At 39.9% G+C, this 20,838-nt stretch overlaps 1 protein-coding gene across 1 annotated transcript in view; it reads left to right on the top strand.

Moving 5' to 3' along the window:
• Positions 1-12,391, top strand: part of LOC109912538 (heparan sulfate glucosamine 3-O-sulfotransferase 3A1-like) — a 39,640-nt gene extending 27,249 nt beyond the window's left edge. The window contains exon 2 of the mRNA XM_048610955.1: positions 12,159-12,391. Within this exon, the coding sequence (XP_048466912.1) occupies positions 12,159-12,249 (91 nt within the window). The 3' untranslated portion in view covers positions 12,250-12,391. The remainder of the gene's footprint in view (positions 1-12,158) is intronic.
• Positions 12,392-20,838: the final 8,447 nt, after the last annotated feature.

Genomic DNA, 20,838 nt, shown 5'->3' on the forward strand with positions numbered 1-20,838 from the left:
TCATTAACGAATAATTTAAAAAAAAATTGAGAGGAGGCACCTACACTACTGAGTAGCACTATTCTTACCTTTCTCTTGAACTGTAGAAATGCTGACAAGAAAAGATGAAGAGCACATCAATTTTGGAATTGATGGAAGATCCAACATTATTTCAATATGCTAAACCCCAAATATTAGAAATCTAAACAATTGAAAATACTGGAAATATACAGAAGCTGGATTTTGACAAAAGAGATGTCTAGCTGAAATAGTAACTTGTACATTCTCTTCAGACATTGACTTACCTGTTGTGTATTTATCGCATTTTAAAATCCTGAACCAAAATTCTGTTTAGGGCAGCAGACAGTGAGGCAGGGCTTGAGAAGAACACCTAATACAATGCATATCCCAGTGCATTGTTTCTTTGTCTGTAAATTCAGTACAGTAAAGCTGACCTGGAAATTAATAAGTTAAAAAATGCCTTTAAAAGTATTTTGCACAATAATACCTTTATAAGTAAGTAAACAGGCTAGACTTTGGAATGATCATTACTGTTTAATAGCTGGTTAAATTGGTGTGATAATTCAAGGATTGTGTGGTGACTGTTGTCCTTCTTATATCTTTTATGAGATCGGGGGTACCAACGAATGCCATAATTAATTAACTGCTTTCACTGTGGAGTTTACGCAAGACTTTATAAGACAATAATGTTTTAATCTACCTTTTCTAACTAAAGGCGAAACACATTTTCCTGTAATGGGGATGGGGAATCATATTGAATTCAGCCAAGTAACAAGACTGTGTGGTTTGGTTGTCCTGGAAACAGAAACCCAGGATGAGACTCGAGGGCTAGCAAACCAGTATAAAGCCAACAGTACTTGAAAGTGAACATATTGCTTTATTTTGAAGTATACTAGACATGTCAGACCAGTATGTCTCATGTGCCAGTTGTACTGATTTTTTTTTTCCTTTTGGATTAACACCTTGACATAAATGGGGGAGGCTGGCTTTGCTGGCATAGACTCTTTGACTTAGACAAATAGAGGTACCTGTAGAGGGAGACTGAAAATAGCCACTGCTGTTCCAAGCAGAGTGAAAGACTGTCATGTGGTAAGCACTAAGTAGGTAGCTAGTGAGAATGGATTCCTTGTTTGAAAAGACAAAACATGTCGAGATGTAAAGACCGAGGAGCCACTAGAAGGTGCCTTATTACTAGGAATTGGTTTGCTTGTAACTAGGGGATTGAATGAAGGGACTTTTCAAAGATACTGGAGGATTTGCTGTGATTTAGTAGGGAGAAGGGATCTTGATGGGAGTTACGAGGAGTTTGGAATGTCATCTACAAGGCTAGATAACCGTTGAGCGTGTAGTGTAATGAATAAACACATTGTAACGTTTTCTGTTTGTTAATTGTTTAATGAGGAAAATAACTTAGTGTGGTTTGGTGTGATAAGTACTGCTAAGTAATATTTAGTTTGTGCCAATTGTAGATTGTTTTCATACAGTAAAATCTTTATCATGTGGTAATTTCCATCAGTTGGAAAACTCGTATCTCTGCTTATAAGTTACTGGATTCTAAGGAGATTGTAATACTGTTTTGATGAATTAATTTGTTTGGCCTTCATTTTAGACAGAGATGAGATTTTTTTCTTACAGAGAGTCGTGAGTCTTTGGGACTCTTATCCTGAAAAAGTGGTGGAAGCCGAGAGTTTGAATATTTGTAAGCCAAAGGCCTTATGGACTCTTGATAAGCATGGGGTGAAAGGTTGTCAGGTCTATGCAGGAATGTGGAATAATGGGATCAGCAATGATCTTCTGGAATGAGGGAACTTGAGGGGCCGACTAGCCTCTCCTGATCGTATATTTGTGAATGTTAGTATAGGATGTACAGTCACCAAACTGTGAACACCACAATCCTACAAGCATCAATGTGATGAAGATGAGTCTTTTTGTAATTGTTCAGTGGCATGGACATCACTGGCTAGCCTAGCATTTATTACCCATCCCTTGTTTGGATTAAGGCCATTTCAGAGGATGATTAACAGTTCATGTTGTGGCCACTCTGGAGTTACATGTAGGCCAAACCGGGCTAAGGACAGCAGACTTCCTGCTCGAAATGTAGGGCGTTGGTGAACGAGATGTTCTCTTTTTCAAAAAAAAAGCAGCGGCTGCCACTAAATGAGCTTTGAAGTCCAATTTTGGTTTTCCTCGTAGTTTGAATTCAGATTTCACAATCTGCCTCAGTGGGACGTTGATCCCATGTTCCCACAGCAATAGTCTGGGACCCTGTACTTCTAGGCGAGTGACATTACAGACTACGCCACCACCGCTCCAGTTGGTTGAAATATAAATAATATCCAAGACATGAGAACTGTCTTAGTGTTCTCTAAACTAACACTGTCACAACTTTTACATCCACCTATAAGGGCAGATGCACCCTTGTCTCATCTCATTCAGTCCTCACTGGATTGTTGTGAAATGACTTGAACCCACAATCATTTAACTCAAGGGGCCAGTGTGCTAACAACTGGATGTCATTAAGTTTTTTTTTCCATGTTCTATATGCTTTTGTCCACCCTTGAGGCGTCCTTTTAGAATTTCCTTGGCTGAAGCACCTTGAGACCTGCTGGGAGAGGAGGGCAGAATTGTTGTTCAAGATTTTCATGAAAATTAGTGCAGTCCCACATTTTACTCACATTTGGAAAAGTATGGACTTATTTGCGATAGGCAGTGTGGCTTTGTGCAGGGGAGATCATGTCTCACAAACTTGATTAAGTTTTTTGAGGAAGTGACATGTGGATGTTGTCAATGTGGACTTTAGCAAGGCCTTTTACAAGGTCCCTCATGGCAGGCTAATATAGAAGATGAGGTCGCATGGGATCCATGGTGAGCTGGTAAAATGAATGCCGAACTGGCTTGGCCATAGAAGACAGAGACTAGTGGTGTTCTGCAGGGATCGGTGCTGGAACTCCTGTTATTTGTAATATATATAAATGATTTGGAAGAGAATGTAGATAATCACAAGGACTTGGGGATCTATGGATAGTGAGGATTGCCAGAACACACAGCAGGTTATAGATAGGCTGGAGACTTGGGCGGAGAAACGGCAGATGGAATTTAATCCAGAAAGATGCGAGGTGATGGATTTTAGAAGGCCTAATGCGGGAAGGAAGTATATAGTAAATGGCAGAACCCTTAGAAGTACTAACAGAAAGAGGGATCTATACATACAGGTCCATAGTGCCCTGGAACTGGCAACACAAGTGGATAAGGTAACCAAGAAGGTGTATGGCATGTTTTGGGTCGGGACCTTCCTGTGCCTCTGCTGCCTGGCCTGCTGTGTTCCTCCAGCTCCACACTGTGTTATCTCTGACTCCAGCATCCGCAGTTCTTACTATCTCTTTATGACATGTTTACCTTCATTGGCTAGGACATAGAGTATAAAAACTGGTAAGTCATGTTGCAGCTGTGTAGGAGTTAATTCAGCTACATTTAGAATATTGTGTATAGTTCTAGTTGCCACACCATCAGAAGGATGCCCAGAGTTTAGAGAGGGTACAGGAACAGTTTACCAGGATGTTGCCTGGTATGGAGGATATTAGCTATGAGGAGAGATTGGACAAACTTGGCTTGTTTTGATTTAAATGTCGGAGGCTGAGAGGTGACCTGATAGAAGTTTACAAATTATAAGTGGCCTGGATAGGATAGATGGTAGGAGACTTTTTCTCAGGGTAGGAATACCAAATAAAAGGGGACATGGGCTAAAGATAAAAGGGGTAAGTTTAAAGGATCTGTTTTTTACACAGAGGATGGTAAGTGCCTCAAATGTGCTGGAGGTGGTAGATGCCGATACAAGAGGAACATTTAAGAGGCATCTTGACAGAGACATGAATAGGCAGGGAATAGATGGATATGGACCATGTAGAGGCAAAGGTTTCTGGTTTAGAAAGGCGTTGTGTATCAATGCAGCCTTGGTGGGCTGAAGGGCCTGTTGCTGTGCTGTACTGTTTTTTGTCCCTTTGCTACAGATTTGACATCTATGGCAGCTGCATGCTGTAGTGCAAACATTTCTTTACTCAATCCTGTCCTTGGCTCAATGATTGTTCACTTCAATTATTCAGTGGCTTGTCCTTGGGCATATTAGAAAACAAATGACATAATCTCCAGCCTGAAATTTGGCACAGCCAGAATGTACCAGACCATTTCTTCATTCCCTGGTTCTATGGAGAATGCGACAAACACATACTTATTGCATTCATGATAACCTGTAATTAACAGAGTCCCATTCCACAAGTATGAGGAAGGTTCCTGATAATTACTCTGTTTAGCTCAAAATATATATTTTTCTAAAACACCTTGACTGCAAAGTGAACATATATTTTGCCCTTTGCCTTTTATGGTGGCCTCAGGTATCAAAGTAATATGAATAATGGTTATTCTCTTCAAAGACACATTTACATGATGTTTTGTAACATTTCCTGGATACATCTAAAAGCAATGAACAAACAATACACTTTTTGTTGTTTGTTAGTACCTTTGCAAGTAAATATGGCATTCATTTTGCACATATCAATGCTCCATTACCATTTGACATGAAGGATCCGAAGAGTGAGCATTCCGGAAAGAGACAATATTTCTGATTTTATTTCAGATTTTCAGAATCGACGGTATTTTATTTTTATTAGCCAGTTAACTGGTACTTGATGATGTTTGTTAAGGGAAGAAAATTGTCCAGTAAATCAGATAATTTGATGCTTTTCTTTACAATTGTGTATTAGGATATCCTATTCACCTAAACTACTGGAACCGCCAGAGGGATTTAGTATCATAGCCAAAGAGTGGACCTTCCATCAAAGCAGTAATTGTCAGCCTGGATTATGTACTCAAATCCAGAAGCTTGAGCTTGCATGCAAAAGGTGAAGCAGCTGGCAATTGAGCTGGGATATAATAAAACATAAGGCTACCCTGCTGTGGAGGCTATGATATGAGTCAATGAGTTGGAGGCTGGGTGAACATTACAGCAGGACTTGCTCAAACAGTGTAGTTTGTACAAAATAAACCAAAGTCTCTTTACTTAACAAATTGCAAAATGAACAAAGTCTATTTAGGAAGAGTCTCAATAGATTGCAGCAGCCAACAGTGCTCATAAACAAAACTGCAGCAACTTTTTTCAGTGCAGTGATTTCTCCACTAAATGTGACAAATGGAGAATAGTTACGTAATACAAATGATGTGTAAAATCAATCAGTTATTGACAGCAGTGCAGTTTCTCGGTGTGATTGACAAGGGAGTCACTCAATCATCTTCATTCTGGCCAAAAGTAGAGCTGTCTGATTGGGTGAAGTATTGATGGGTTAGTGAAAATGACAAACCTCTAGCTTGTTAACAGTGGGCATGATTGTATGGGGCTCAGAGGCTGGCGTTGGGGGTTGGCAGTGGTGATATCATAAACATTGGCAGTAGCTGGGGTGTTTATTGCCTTTCTGCAGCTGCAGGCATTTTTCCTGCGGCCTGTGGCAGGGAGAGAGGATAACAGTCCTACTCATTTCCTTAAGCCAAATAAAGCCTTTTAAATGACCAATAAAGAACCACTTTTCAGTTCAGTTTGCCATGTGGGGAGATAGCCAGGCACCAGGAGGAGGTGACGGCTCACCTGTTGGGCACTTTGTGACCCACTGGCGAAAGCCATTCTCTGGATAGTGGTACTGCTCCTTATCCCCACCGACAACCCCTGCCTTCACTGGACCCTGATGAACGAAGCCGACAAGTCCAACCTCACTTAGCTGGCATTCCAGGGCCTCTGCCATCAGTGTGCTGCTACCTGCTTGCAGTTCTAGAAGTGACTACTGCTCCTGGTGGGGCTTCTACGACTGAAGAGGGCCTGCAGTTCCTGCAGCATTGGATTGTGTCCCTAACTGCAGGCATTTAATTACGACAGAGTCATAGAGTTGTATAGACCCTTCAGTCCAACTTGTCCATGTTGACCAGATATCCTAAATTAATCTAGTCCCATGTACAAGCATTTGGCTCATATCTTCTAAACCCTTCCTATTCATAAATTAATCCAGATGCCTTTTAAATGCGTAATTATACCAGCCTCCACCACTTCCTCTGGCAGCTCATTCCATACACATACCACCCTCTGCATAAAAGAGTTGCCCTTTAGGTCCCTTTTAAATCTTTCCCCTCTCGCCCTAAACCTTTGCCCTCTAGTTTTGGACTCCCCTGCCCTGGGGAAAAGACCTTGGATATTCACCCTATTCATGTCCCTCATGATTTTATAAACCTCTATAAGGTCACCCCTCAGCTTCCAACGCTTCAAGGAAAATAGCCCCAGCCTATTCAGCCTCTCCTTGTAGCTCAAACCCTCCAACCCTGGCAACATCCTTGTAAATCTTTTCTGAACCCTTTCAAGTTTCACAACATCCTTCCTGTAGCAGGGAGACCAGAATTACATGTAGTATTCCAAAAATGGCCTAACCAATGTCCTGTACAGCTGCAACATGACCTCCCAACTCCTATACTCAATGCACTGACCAATAAAGCCAAGCATACCAAACGCCTTCTTCACTATCCTGTCTACCTAGGACTCTACTTTCAAGGAACTGTGAACCTGCACTCCAAGGTCTCTTTGTTCAGCAACACTCCATAAGATCTTACCAATAAGTGTATATTCCTGCCCTGATTTGCCTTTCCAAAATGCAGCAGCTCACATTTGTCTAAATTAAACTCCATCTGCCACTTCTCGGCCCATTGGCCCATCTGATCAAGGTCCCTTTGTACTCTGAGGTAACCTCCTTTGCTATTGACTACACCTCCAATATTGGTGCCATCAGCAAACTTACTAACCATACCTCCTATGTTTGCATTCACATCATTTATGTCAATGACAAAAAGCAGTGGACCTAGCACCAATTATTGTGGCATGCTGCTGGTCACAGGTCTGCAGTCTGGAAAGCAACCCTCCACCACCACGCTGTGTTTTCTACCTTCAAGCCAGTTCTGTATCCAAATGGCTAGTTCTCCTTGTTTTTCCACATGATCTAACTTTGCTAACCAGTTTACCGTGAGAAACCTTGTCGAATGTCTTACTGAAGTCATTATAGATTATGTCCACTGCTCTACCATCATCAATCCTCTTCGTAACTTCTTCTAAAAACTCAATCAAGTTAGTGAGACACGATTTCCCATGCACAAAGGTATGTTGACTATCCCTAATCAGTCCTTGCCTTTTGAAATACATGTAAATCCTGTTCCTCCGGATTCCCTCCAACAACTTTCCCACCACTGATGTCACGCTCACCGATCTCTAGTTCCCTGACATTTCCTTATCATCTTTCTTAAATAGTGGCACCACAATAGCCAACCTCCAGTCTTCAGGCATCTCACCTGTGGCTTTCGATGACCTCAACAAGGGGTCCAGTAATCACTTCCCTAGCTTCCCACAGACTTCTAGGGTACACCTGATCAGGTCCTGGGGATTTATCCATGTTTATGTGTTTCAAGTCGTCCAGCACCACCATCTGTGAAATATGGATATTTATTAAGATGTTGCTATTTATTTTCCCATGTTCTCTATATTCCATACACTTCTCCAGTTATATGCTATGACTCCCATAAATGACAAAGTTGGTGTTGCCCCTGATCTCCTGGGGGTCACCCACTAAAACCCATCACCCTCCAAAATCCCAGCCAGTTAGTGCCTTTAGAAAGAGAGAAGAGTAATCTAATTAAAAACCTGCTGTTCAGCTCCTGGAGGCTGGGGTGCTTGTTTTTGGATAGTTGAAGACACCATCAAATAATGAAGACACTTCTGATAAAAATCAACACAAAACCAATTTCCCTGTGGGCCATTTCTCTTCAATAATGGCTGGTCATTAGCCATAACCATGTAATAGCAACTTCATTACCATCACAATCTCTAGTGCCATTAAGAAATCAAGTTCATTTAGGGAAATCTTTATTGGCGACATAATTATGTCTTCCGTGTTTGTCTCTGTTCTTTAATCTTGACATTATTTCAAGCCTGCTGTTGAAGCTATTTGCATACAAAATTAAAGGGTAAAGGCATTGTGGCTTCTAAACGTTTCTTTCCACTTTTATTTAAATACTTAATTCGGGCTTATATAGAAATTAGTCCATTGAATTAACTCATTCAGTATGCCAACAAATTAATCTTTCATTTGTTTATGATATTCATTTGCACACCTTTCAAGCAAGGTGGCAATTTGAACATTTATTCCCCATTCTATTTGCCTTTGAACTCAGTAGAGGGCAGGTAAGAGTTAATGACATTGCTGCAGCTCTGGAGTCACATATCGGCCAGGCTAGTTAAGGATGGCAGATTTCGTTCCCAAAAGAACATGAGTGAAGCAGATGAGTCTCTTGTTACATGGTCAGATTAATCAGCTAGCTTTCCATTTCACATTTATTCATTGAGTTTACATTCCACCCATTGCTGTGGTGAGGTGGCACTATGTATGCAGGGCATTAGTCTGGATCTCTGAGTTAGTAATCCAGACGTTACCATATTGCCACAGCCTCCCCAACATTTATATTACGGATGACAGCAAATAGACAACGTACTGAACAGAACTGAAGTGCACTGGTGAGTGATTGTAAGCAAAACACGAGTCACTATGCATGAGCAAGTAACAACAGGGAAAATAGTCAGCAACAATTTTACTATAAATCAGCAAAGTGTGAATTTTGGCAAATTCATGAAGGATTTCAGGGAAGGCAATGGCCGACTAGTAGTATTGCTAGACTATTAATCCAGAGGTGCAGGTCATGCTGTGGGGACTCAGGTTCAAATCCTGCCACAGCAGATGGTGGAATTTGAATTCAATGAAAAAAAAGTCTGGAATTAAGAGTCGAATGATGATCATGAATCGTTGATTGTTGGAAAAACCTATCTGCTTCACTAATGTCCTTTTGGGAAGTACACTGCCATCCTTATCTGGTCTGGCCTACATGTGACTCCAGACCCACAGTTATGTCATTGACTTTTAAACTGCCCTCTGGGTAATTAAGGATGGGAAATAAATGCTGGCGTAACCATCATCCCTCATGCAGTAAATAAAAAGGACTCTCCATGAGACTAGTGAGATTTTTTTGCATGATCTTCCCAAACTCACCTCAAACAGTGAGTCTTCCTTTCTTTTTAGTTACAGTGCAAAGATGACTAGAGGTTTTCTCAGCTGTGACCTTCAGAACATAAACCTTTTCCCACAGATCAGTGTTGAAACTGGCTTTTAACCTCTGTGCTTCCATATTCTTGAAAAAGGAAATCCCTACAGTTTGGGTAAAATCCACAGTATACAGTTTCTGTTGAGGAGGGAGGGAGGAATAGTTTGCTACTTATTATCCATTTAGCTACAAGGAATTACAGTCCAGTTTGTTTTAACTTAACCATTGTCCCTTTAAAGGGTTGTTGAGTTCCCTTGGCACCTTCAGGTGTGAGATACTAGGGCTCCTCTCCAGACTGCCACTGAATTTATATCCACAGTCATTCTTTGGCTGTGTGTGTTATTTTAAAAAGAAAATGCATGTTGCAATTTGTCTACAGGTACTTCAGGGCTCTGATCCATCATCATGATACTGTACTCCATAACTGCTAATTGGTTATAAATTGTTTCAAGACATCCCGAGATTGTGAAAGACATTATATCGATGCAAGTACCTTCTTTCTTCTCTTACAAGATTGATCAAGAATGGTAGAAATCCTAAAATTATTGATCAAATGATAGGATACCTTGATGGGGTCGTTTGAATGGTTGAGTTAAGATGGACCATATAATTTTCCTCATCTGTACTTATCTCGTAAACTTATAACAGGATTATAGCCACATCCACTCAAACCAGAATAAAGAAACACATTGAGTTCAGAGCTGTCATCAGAAGGTGATGTTTATTCTCAGTGCATGTGACATAGTTTACAAACTATATGAAAGATATAGAGCAAACTTCTGAACCAAACTTAGTGACACTCATTCCTAATGCATGCATCAGGGACATTGGAATGGGCTGAATTAACATATTTTTTCTCTTCCTCAGTACCACCAATCCCTGGAGAGAGGTTGCATGATGGACTGGCAGTAGTCCAGCTTCTAAAATGCTTAATTTTATCCTGTCCATTGAAATTGTTTCAAAATCAAATTAGATCTTAAAAGTCTAATGTTGACAGGAAAATTTGTGGTTGCAGAGGAGAAATTCCAGCTATTTGGGATAATTGAGCAGCATAACAAAAATGATGAACAGATCTGGCAACAATTTTGTTGGAAGCTGCACTTAACCTAAATACTGATGTCCTTTTCAAAAGGCCCATAGATGAGCACCCGCGTTTGCCCAGAATAGAAAGACTCAAGGCACCAGGTTTGCTGCCACCTGTACTAATTATTAAACAGTGATTGACTTTGAATAACTTGATTCTTGATGCGAATAAATGGGGGAAAACGTCTCAATGCAAGAATTGCAATCACATCATGCTCTTTTTCAAACAACAGCAGCAACAGTTTGAATTTATTGTCATCATTTCATTAAGAAAAGGAAATAATTTATTTTGTATTAAAGAGGTTATCCAAAATATTGATCTGTATGAAATTTCTGGTATGGTTAATTTTTTTCCCCTTGAATCAAGGAACTAAGCAGCTTATACAGTAAGGTTAGGGTTGTCTTATCAGTTCTTTGTTGAGGCATCCTTCAAAAGCACAGGGATTAGACTTGGCAATTGATGTCATTTTGACATGACTTGAGTCAGCAATTGAATGCAATCCTGGTAAAGTGCTTATCCTACAAGAATCAAGTTGGGAGTGGGATTGGACAGAGCTTGGGGGAGTGGGGTTTTGGGTTAGAAGATAATAGCGAGAGCAGTATAACAGGATTCAACATTGACAGCAGCCTGTAGTTCACTTACCCATTTTCTCTCCAGTGCAGTCTTTTCGTTAAACTTACATACAACACAAGAGATCTGGACATGAACATAACAAAAATAAAAAAAAACATGATAAAGATCAACCTTCAGCACTACTAATTGCAAATGATGCACATGGCAAAGGGACTTTCATTAAAATTGTGCACTTTGATTTAAAATCAGAAGAAAAAAATCTGCTGCTCTTTGTCGACATCAAAGTCTTCAAGAGTACTTACTATATTTCAAGTTGAACATACTTTTGCAAATGTTATATGAAATGGTAACCTTTGCTCTTAAGCATGAACAAATAGGCCAAGAGCACTACTTTTTCCATTGATTAGCCTATTAAGACAAGCTGTATATTGGAAAAATTAAAACTTTTGAAAGGGAACTGTCTACATTGATTATAAAATATAGATCAGTCCTAAAAGGTACTTGCTGTTTATTATTTTTACGCTATGTGAGGACAGATTCTATTTTGCATCATTACTTAATTTTGGCCTACAGAGCTTTTCTTTTCCCTTCAACAAGTGATTATTTTCCACCTGGAAGTGATTTGTGCAATCTCATGACCTTGGGTCACGAATGTCACAGCTTTGCGTGGATTAATTCTTCTTTGAAAATAGCACGAGTGTGTAGTGTTAGCTGTTGAATAATGTTCAAACAGGGATTTGACAAAACCTCCTCCATTCCCCAGGACACAGCCTCAAAGTTAGGCTGAGGCTTTGAGAACATTCAGGGCCAATTCATGCATAGTCAATAATTATAAAACAAATTCACTTTTGCTTGTAAATATGAAAAAGAGACCCGTGTTAAGTCTGATTGTTTGGTGTTGTTGCCATGTTGAATAATTTTGAGTCAACAAAAGATTTGTTGACAAATTTTGAAATTTCAGCCATACTTAACATTTTTTACATCTGGAGGATGCATGAAACTAAACCGAATGTAGATTAACATCAAAATTTGCTAATTAATCAAATGGTTTCGTACACAAATACTATCGGCCAATTTGTACAAGCAAACTTTAGTTTTAGTGACTGGATCATTTCTCGGTGACTGCTCATCATCTTAGCAATAAAGAGAACACCGTCTGCTATTATAACATGAACGAAGAAGTAGGGAAGCAGTCATATTAGGCCTTATTCAATGGCTATATTGCTTGTGACCAAATCAGAACTATGAAGATCTTGGGTTCAATCCCCAAGATTAAATAAATCCTGCCAATATAGTCAAGATAGATATTGGTACTAATTATTTGTATTTCCAGATCCACTAGAATTGCCATCAATGCATTGCAAAAACCCTACAAGAAAGATCTTGAAATGTGTTTGGCATCATCAGGAGGTCATCTTGCATAAAGTTAACAAGATGCAGCTACCACATACCTCAAATCGGTCAATCTTCTTGTTCCTGATCACTTCCAGAGTGACCACTGCTGGAAAATGCATGTGAGAACAGGCTGGACTGAGCTAAGAAAGGTCTCATGGTTACAAAGCATTATTATCAGCTCTTTGTTTGGAGAATTCTCACTTGTGGGTGAGATACTAGAAGAATGTTGATGTTTGTGAATATAAAGCACTGCAAGAGTCCAGAGAGAAGAAAAATAAACTGGTGGAATGAGCCGTGAGCAAACTTATGACTATGCTCTGAGTCGTTTATTGCCTTAGGAACATTACAATGATTCAATAAATAAAGGTGAATGCTACTCAGTGTCATTTATTCTGCTTCCTTTTGATTTTATATATTTTTTTCATTCAGTGAAGCTTATATTGCGAATATTTTGGGGGCAATATACACTCAGGACTCAAGAAATTGGAAAAGAATCAAATTTCTGTGAGCATACTTATATAATTCAAAATATGCGGCTTAACAGAGATAACATAAAACAGAATCAAACAAGACTGATGACAGCAGTGTTGGTGCCACTGGCACATTGAGAAATAGTACTTGAGCCAAGTGTTGGATTTTATTTGGCTATATGTGTGATGTGCGTGACACTATTGAAAGAAGTTTTAGTTGTTAGCATTTATAGCTGTCAGAAACTTGGAATCGTTGCTGACAAAAAGTTAAGCTATAATTAACCTGTCATAAAATGCGTGAGTAATTATTGCTGCACTTTTGGCAACAGTGTTCTCCTTGTGAATCAGCACATGTATTTGGAGTTTGTCTTGAGTTGTAGTGGACTTGATGCTGAGTGGGCTAAACTTGAGGAATGATACAGGTGGTATCTCTCCTTGCTCAGAATATCGTGCCAAGTGAAAATAGAAGTATTTTCTTCATTGATTCCACACTTAGATGATCATAATTAAATATATTTCAAATGTTTACATTTGCAAAGCAGGAATATTGCTCGCTATTTCCCTAATTCCAAGTGTGACCTGTGCTAGATACACCCTGATATACATAGATTCCAACCATGCAATGTAAATGCTGTAGTCAATGCTTGGTAACATACCTTGCTACACAGAATTTTAAAAGTAATCTTGTTCTCCATAGTGAGCATTCTCAGTAAATGTAATAAAATCATAACTTTGCTCATATCAGGGTGCTTCTGCATGAAGCACATGGGCAATCCGAATGGTTCAGATAAAAATTCTGTTTTCATTCATTTTACCAATGATGTAATTTCATTCTGCTTATTTTTTTCAGAAAGGCTGTGCCAAGCTACTGTCAGCTTTACTAAAGAATTTTTTTCAGAAGAGCAGCTAACATCGCTGGTGGTCTGCACTGCAAAATCTGTTTGTCATTGTAACGTTTCTCAATCTTCTCTTTTGTGCCACATTAGTCAATAGAAACCAGGGATAAAAACAGCCTTGAGCAAGGCTGGGGAGGAGTAAACAGGGTGCAGGAAGGCTCGTGTAGGTAGGAGTGAACAGGGTGCAGGGAGGCTCGTGTAGGTAGGAGTGGACAGGGTGCAGGGAGGGTTGTGTGCTCTCTCTGCGTGTTCCCCACAAGGTTTCTCAATATGGTTGGTACTTTTCCAAGTGAACCTCCTTTTATATTGATTATGAAAGTAGTGGCATCAGACTGAAGTCCTTACGTGGTCTTCACGTGACTATTAAAAGGCTTCGGTTGGAGGAAATGGGAAATATGGACCTACCAGCTCCGAAATTAATTCTAAATTGTGGAGGTGAGAAGATGATGGGTTTTGAGTATGACACTGTCTTGCCTAGGCAAGTTGCCTTTCTGCTTCAAATTCAACATCTCTAGGAGCACAAGATTCTGCCCCTAGTGTGAGTCAGGAATGGCTTGAAGAGTTTTATGTGGCCTTGAGTTTATAGAGAATAGAAGTGTGAGCACTGCAATAGAATAATCAGGTTTAGAGGTAACAAATGACAGGGTTGTGCCTGCAGATTAGCTGACACAGGGAGGAAATCTGAAGATGTTAAGGGAAGTGAACATCATTGGTCTTTTTAAAAAAAAAAATGAATTCATGGGATGTGGGTGTTACTGGTTAGGCCAGCATTTGTTGCCTAATCCTAATGGCTCAGAGGGCATTTGAGTAAACCACATTGCCATATAACTAGAGTCACACAAGGGCTAGAGCAGGTAAGGATGGCAGATTTCCTTCCTTCCCTGAAGGGAATTAGTGAAGGAGATGTGCTTTTTTGACAATTGACACTGGTTACATGGCTACTATTAGGCCTACTTTTAATTTCAGATTTTCGTAGAATCCAAATTTTGCCGTTTGCTCAAGGATTCTGGATTACTAGACTGATATTACCATTGCACACCATCTCCCTTAGTGATGGTGTAAGTATATAGCTGGAAATGCATCTTTAGCTCAAACATGACCTCACCCATACAAACAATCTGATTCAGCCTTATTCAGTTGTCAAGGAGAGGGTTGGAGTTTGTGGTTGATGAAATAGAGTTTGTGACAGAAGCCATAAACAATCGCTTTGGTGCTCCCAACAATTAGTTGGAGGAAATTTCTGCACATCCCTTACTGGATGTGAGACAAGTACAGACCGTTAAACAGTGGACAGAATACAAAAGTAACAGATATTCTTTTAGTGCTAATTGGTTCAACAGTTTGACTAGTGAAATTCAATAGTTTATACTGTGAAGTGTTCACCAAGGTGTTGCAATACAATCACAGAACTAAAATTTAGTGTTTGCAATTTAAAGTTTTGGTCCACCAAGATCAACTGAAACATGGTGAAAATTTCCTCTTTGAATTTTTTGATGTAGTTTTGTTGAGTATGTTCATGGAAACACTGCCCCCCTTGCACCCTCCTGCTATATTATCCTGCCTAAGTCAATGATGTGGAAGAGTCTGATTATTAGTACTGAATGGTAATCAGTGCAATATGGTTGCTCAATTTATAATGCTGGAAAGAATGGCAAAGAGGGAAACTTGTACACATTTCAAGTTTTATTAAAATATCAGCTTAAATGCATATTGCCTTATAAATGTAAATTGGTTTCTATTTCCAACTATTGCTTATTTGAGGCAGCATCTATATATTTCACTTCTAAATTCCACCATGTTAATTTGAAATGAACAATGTTAGTGAAAACCTTTGTTTGCGTCTTGAAGAGGTTTGCCTTTCACAGACACTAAAACCAACCCAATACTCCATGTTGGCACTGCAGCATCAAATAACAAAAGGCAGCTGTCTCAGTTGTGTCCACGTACTTCTTTGTCACCTTGGTAACAGTGGCACAGCCACGGGAGAAAAAGAGTTAACTAATTTTAGAAGCAAAATTCCTGTGCCTCATCAGATTTAATCCTGGAATTGCCTGAGGCTCAGAAACCTTTTTTTAAAAAAAATTTCTATTTACAGCTTTAATATTTTATCAGCCCTGTTAAAAATGGGGGATGAAGCTTAAGCTCTTGAGCCCTGGCAAGGCAAAGGGCAGCTGCTTCCTTCTCTTTACTTCATTTCCTTGAATATATTCAGGTCAGCTCCAGATTCTGAGATAACAAAAGTGATGATGTTTCATCAAAAGGACGATTTTACTTGACATTAAGTGAGAAATATCAATTGAAGGCAATAAAACCAGCCAGGTTAATAGGCTTTGTCAACTGAAAAAAGATGAAATCCTCACATCTCTGCTGAATTCTCTTCCTCTCTTGCATTATAAAAGTTTCATCTTTCCTCACCATGTTAATTTCATTCCGCAGGTGCAATGGTAAGCCAGTTATCCTGCTGCTCGCTTCCCCATCTATGTCGCACTGGCTGATTTAAATGTATAGGATTCTGTCTATGAGAACTCTTCTGCTCTTTTTCTTGCCCTTTTTTCTGATACAGTATGTGACTGGTATATCCTCTTGATGGCAAAGATGTCATCCTACACTCTCTGTACAGGCCATTTCAGGCACAGGCTGGAATCCAACCAAACTTCCTGCAATTGTAATGAGCTCAATTGAAAAGCGAGATTTGATCCAGCTTTTATTCTTAACATTTTGATTATATTGGTTTTCAAATCTAATCAACTGAATTAGAATTGATGACTAATGGAAGCTGGACTCTCTTGCTGATGGATGAAAGCAAACTAATCCCAACTGAATCATTTTCGTTATTTAATTCTTTTGCCCAGTTTTGATGTAGTTAATTGAATCCACAAACTAACAGAAGAACTTATTATGGGTTTCATAGTTTTGTTATAAATCAAAGAAAGCTATTCCTGAACCTATTTAAGAGTAGTGAGTTAGGATTAACTATTCCCTTCGTAAAAAAATATTTCTCCCTCCTTGACAGCTTGCTGATGTAGAATTGCATAACCATTTCCTCCAATACCTCCACAAAATGATAATTATTCTTCTGGATGATAGTGAGTGAATGCCCGTAGAAAGAATGTTGCAGCTGAGCCTGATCCTGACCTTGAATGACATCCTCACATTCGGTGGTCAAGAGAGTTGTATCATTTTCTAACTTAACCAGGGATGAGGACATTCATTGTAGCTCCCTCACCACCACATTTGGGCAGCATGTTGGCTCAGCTAACACCGCTATCTCACAGCTCCAGGGAACCGGGTTCGATTTCATCTCGGGCGACTGTCTTTGTGGAGTTTGCACATTCTCCCCGTTTCTGAGTGGGCATGCTCTGGTTTCCACTCACAGTCAAAAATGTGCAGTTTAGGTGGATTGGCCATGCTAAATTACCCTTAGTGTCCAGGGATATGCAGGCTAGGTGGATTAGCCATAGGTCTGAGTGGGATGCTCTTCAGACGGTTGGTGTGGACTCAATGGGCTGAATTACCATCTTCCACACTGTAAGGATTCTATGATTTTTAGAAAAAACCTTAGATTATCAACCAGGTTCAAACCTAGGACCTAAAATTAAAGTGGATACTTCCAGCTGTTATGGTTTTAGTTCAGATTTTGCAGCACCTGCACTATTTTGCAGTGTTGAATCTAAAACCTAGATCTGTAGTTTTGTTTTTTTTTCATTCATGGGATGTGGGGACAGCTGGCAACATATTAATTCTCCATCACTCAGCTAAAAGCAAAGTACTGCAGTTGCTAGAGATTTGAAATTTAAAATAAAAATGCTGGAGAAACTCAGGTCTGACAAGATCTGTGGAGGAAGAAACATTTTCAGTCCAGTATGACTCCTCTTCAATCATTGGATGTTCTGAAAAGCAGATGGTAAGATTGTGTCCTGCAGCCTTATGGTCAGGGTGCCAGTGATGCTCTCACACCACTGTTGGTATTTCCAGGATTTTACATGACTGGCACTAATGGAATGGCAGTATATGTCCAGTTAACAGTATGTGTGACTTGATTAGGCAGCTTGTAGGTGTCTTCCTGTGTCGACTGTTTTTCTAGGCCAGGAGTCAGCAACCTCAACAACAAGAGGAACAAGTTTTCATATTTAGTCAAGAATGTCATTTTTATAAATACTTTGATGGGCAGTGTTCTCGCTAATTTATTTTCTTTTGTGTGGACCTCAGAATTCCATGTGTGGCAGTGATTTCCAGAAGTCAATGCCATGAATGGTGTTGGCAGGCTGATTACCGTGTGCGTACCCTGGTAGCATGAAGCCACATAGTTCAGAGGGAACCTTATTAATACAATGTGGGCCTTATTGGCTCGAGCAGCATGTAATGTCCATCCCGAGTTGCCCTTGAGAAAGAGGTGGTGAGCTGCCCTCTTGAACTGTTGCAGTCCATTTAGCGTCATAGAGTTGTTCGTGATGGAGACAGACCCTTAGGTCCAACTCGTCCATGTTGACCAGATATATAAGTAAATCTAATCCCATTTGCCAGCATTTAGCCCATATCCCTCCAAACCCTTCCAATTTATACACCCATCCAGATGCCTTTTAAATGTTGTAATTGTACCAGCCTCCACCATTTCCTCTGGCAGCTCATTCTATAACGCACACCACCCTCTGCAGGAAAAAGTTGCCCCTTAGGTTCCTCTTAAATCTTTTCCCTCTCACCTTAAACCTATGCCCTCTAGTTTTGGACTCCCCTAACCTGGGGAAAAAACCTTTGGCTATTCACCCCATCTATGCCCCTCATGATTTCATAAACTTCTATAATTTTCACCCCTCAGCCTCCAATGCTCCAAGAAAAATAGCCCCGGCCTATTCAGCCTCTCCCGATAGCTCAAACCCTCCAACCTTGGCAACATCCTTGTGAATATTTTCTGAACCTTATCAAGTTTTACAACATCCTTTCTATAGCAGGGAGACCTGAATTGAACGCAGTATTCCAAAAGTGCCCTAACCAATGTCCTGTGCAGCCGCAACATGACTTCCCAACTCCTGTATGCAATGCACTAACCAATAAAGACAAGCATACCAAATGTCGTCTTCACCGCCCTGTCTACCTGCGATTATACTTTCAAGGAACTATGAACCTGCACTCCAAGGTCTCTTTGTTCAGCAACACTCCTGTGGACCTTACCATGAAGTACATAAGTTCTGTTCTGATTTGCCTTTCCAAAATGCAACATGTCATATTTATCAAAATTAAACTCCATCTGTCATTCCTCAGCCCATTGGCCCATCTGATCAAGGTCCCATTGTACTCTGAGGTAACCTTCTTCGCTGTCCACTACACTGCCAATTTTGGTGTCATCTGCAAGTTTACTAACCCTATCTCCTATGTTCACGTTTGTGGAGGGACATCCACAATGCCATTGGTGAAGGATTTCTAGAATTCCAGGAGTGGTGATATATTTCTATGACAGAATGGGGTACAGCTTAGATGGAAACTTAGAAGGTGGTGGTGACTCATGTATCTGCTGCCCTTCCCTTCCCAATGGAAGTGACCTCTAGTGATTGGAACCAGGTTGGCCTTGTTGACTGAGGTCCTTGTTTGGAGTTGTTAACCCAGGCCAGTCAGGAAGCTTTGGCAGACCAATCCTCAGTGCAGGGCACTGACTCTGAGGTGGCTGGCTACAGCCAGTGTACATGTGCACAAATAAGCAAATAAAGGGTGACTTGGTGATGGGACACCAACCTCTCTGCACTTATTTTGTGGTCAAAGGCAATAAGGGGTCCTGGAGAATTTCTTCAGTGTATCTTGTAGATGGCGCATGTTACTACTGAGTGTCAGTGGTAGAGAAAGTGGATGCTTGTGGATGTAGTGCCAATTTGGTGGGCTCTGTTGTCCTGGCTGATGTCAGGCTTCTTGAGTGTTGTTCAAAGCTGAACTCACCCAGGCAAGTGGGGAATATTCAATCAGACTCCTGTCTAATGCCTTGTATATGGTGAACAGTGTTTGGGGAGCCAGGAAATGAATTACTCGCTGCAGGAATCCTAGTCTCTGACCTTCTGACGTAGCCACAGTATTTATGTAGTGAGTTCAGTTTCCAGTCAATTGATGTTGATAGTGGGGTGTTCAGTAATGGTAATGCCATTAAATGCCAACAGGTGATGGCTAGATTCTCTCATTATAAAACTTAATGGTTTTACTTTTATGAAGGTGTTATCTTTGTAAAATATTTTTAATCCTGATTGAAAAACAGCTGCGATGCTGTTATTCACATTCGAATAATGAAGAAAAACTGGACAGAATGTTGCATTTTTTTTTAAGAAGTGTTTTTACAAAAGCATTGTTAATTAAATTGGCAATTAGGGGAGTGGTTGCTGTAATATTAATGATACTGGAATGGTGTTCCAAGTCCCAGGCTAATGGCTTCAAATTGCATCTTGGAAGGTAGTGAAAAATGACTGAATCTGGAAATAAAAGCATATAATCATTATCAGTTGTCATTAAAATGAAACCCATCCGGTTCCCTAATGGTCGTTTAGGGAAGGAAATCTGCTGCCCTCATCTGGTTTGGCCTACATATGACTCCACACCCACAGTCATGTGGCTGACTTTTAGCCGCTGTCTGAAATGGCCTCGGAAGCCACTCAGTTCAAGGGCAATTTGGGATGGGCAACAAATGCTGGCCTAGTATAAATGAATAAAGAAATACAGTGTTAGCAAAAGTTAAAATAATAATGAAACAAGCCATTCAATTGCCACCAAAATAGGTTTTGTTTGGTTGAGGTTCACTTTAAGCTACAAATCATAGACTTTATGCAGCCCCAGAGCCTGTTTGCAAACCCCCTGTTTAAGATGGGACAAACTGTTGGTTTAGGAAGTTCAGACATTTACTGCATTAACTTTATTATTTAGGAGTTTAATACGTAGCACTGTCTGTCCATTCTTATGATTCTGAATGATTTTGTTTAAATTTGGAAGGTAATATTTAGGACCGACCGTATTAGTTTTGCTTTTATGTGAACATCATCATTGCAAAATGTTTGTATTCATGCAAGAAGATGTGTTTTCACAACCACAATAAGTTCCTCTTCATTTGTTGCATGTCCAGTAGTTGCAGCATTGACTCAGATTTGTTCTCCATTGAAAGAACAATGTAAAATAAGTATAGGTTCAGAACAATTCTTCTAACCTAATTGCCTCAGGAGATTTCTAAACAAAAAAAAAGTTAAAAAAAGCTTTGAAGAGAATGAGCCTTCTTCAAAAATGAACC

This window comes from Rhincodon typus, chromosome 23 (assembly GCF_021869965.1).
Source record: "Rhincodon typus isolate 14 chromosome 23, sRhiTyp1.1, whole genome shotgun sequence".
NCBI classification, from domain to species: domain Eukaryota; kingdom Metazoa; phylum Chordata; class Chondrichthyes; order Orectolobiformes; family Rhincodontidae; genus Rhincodon; species Rhincodon typus.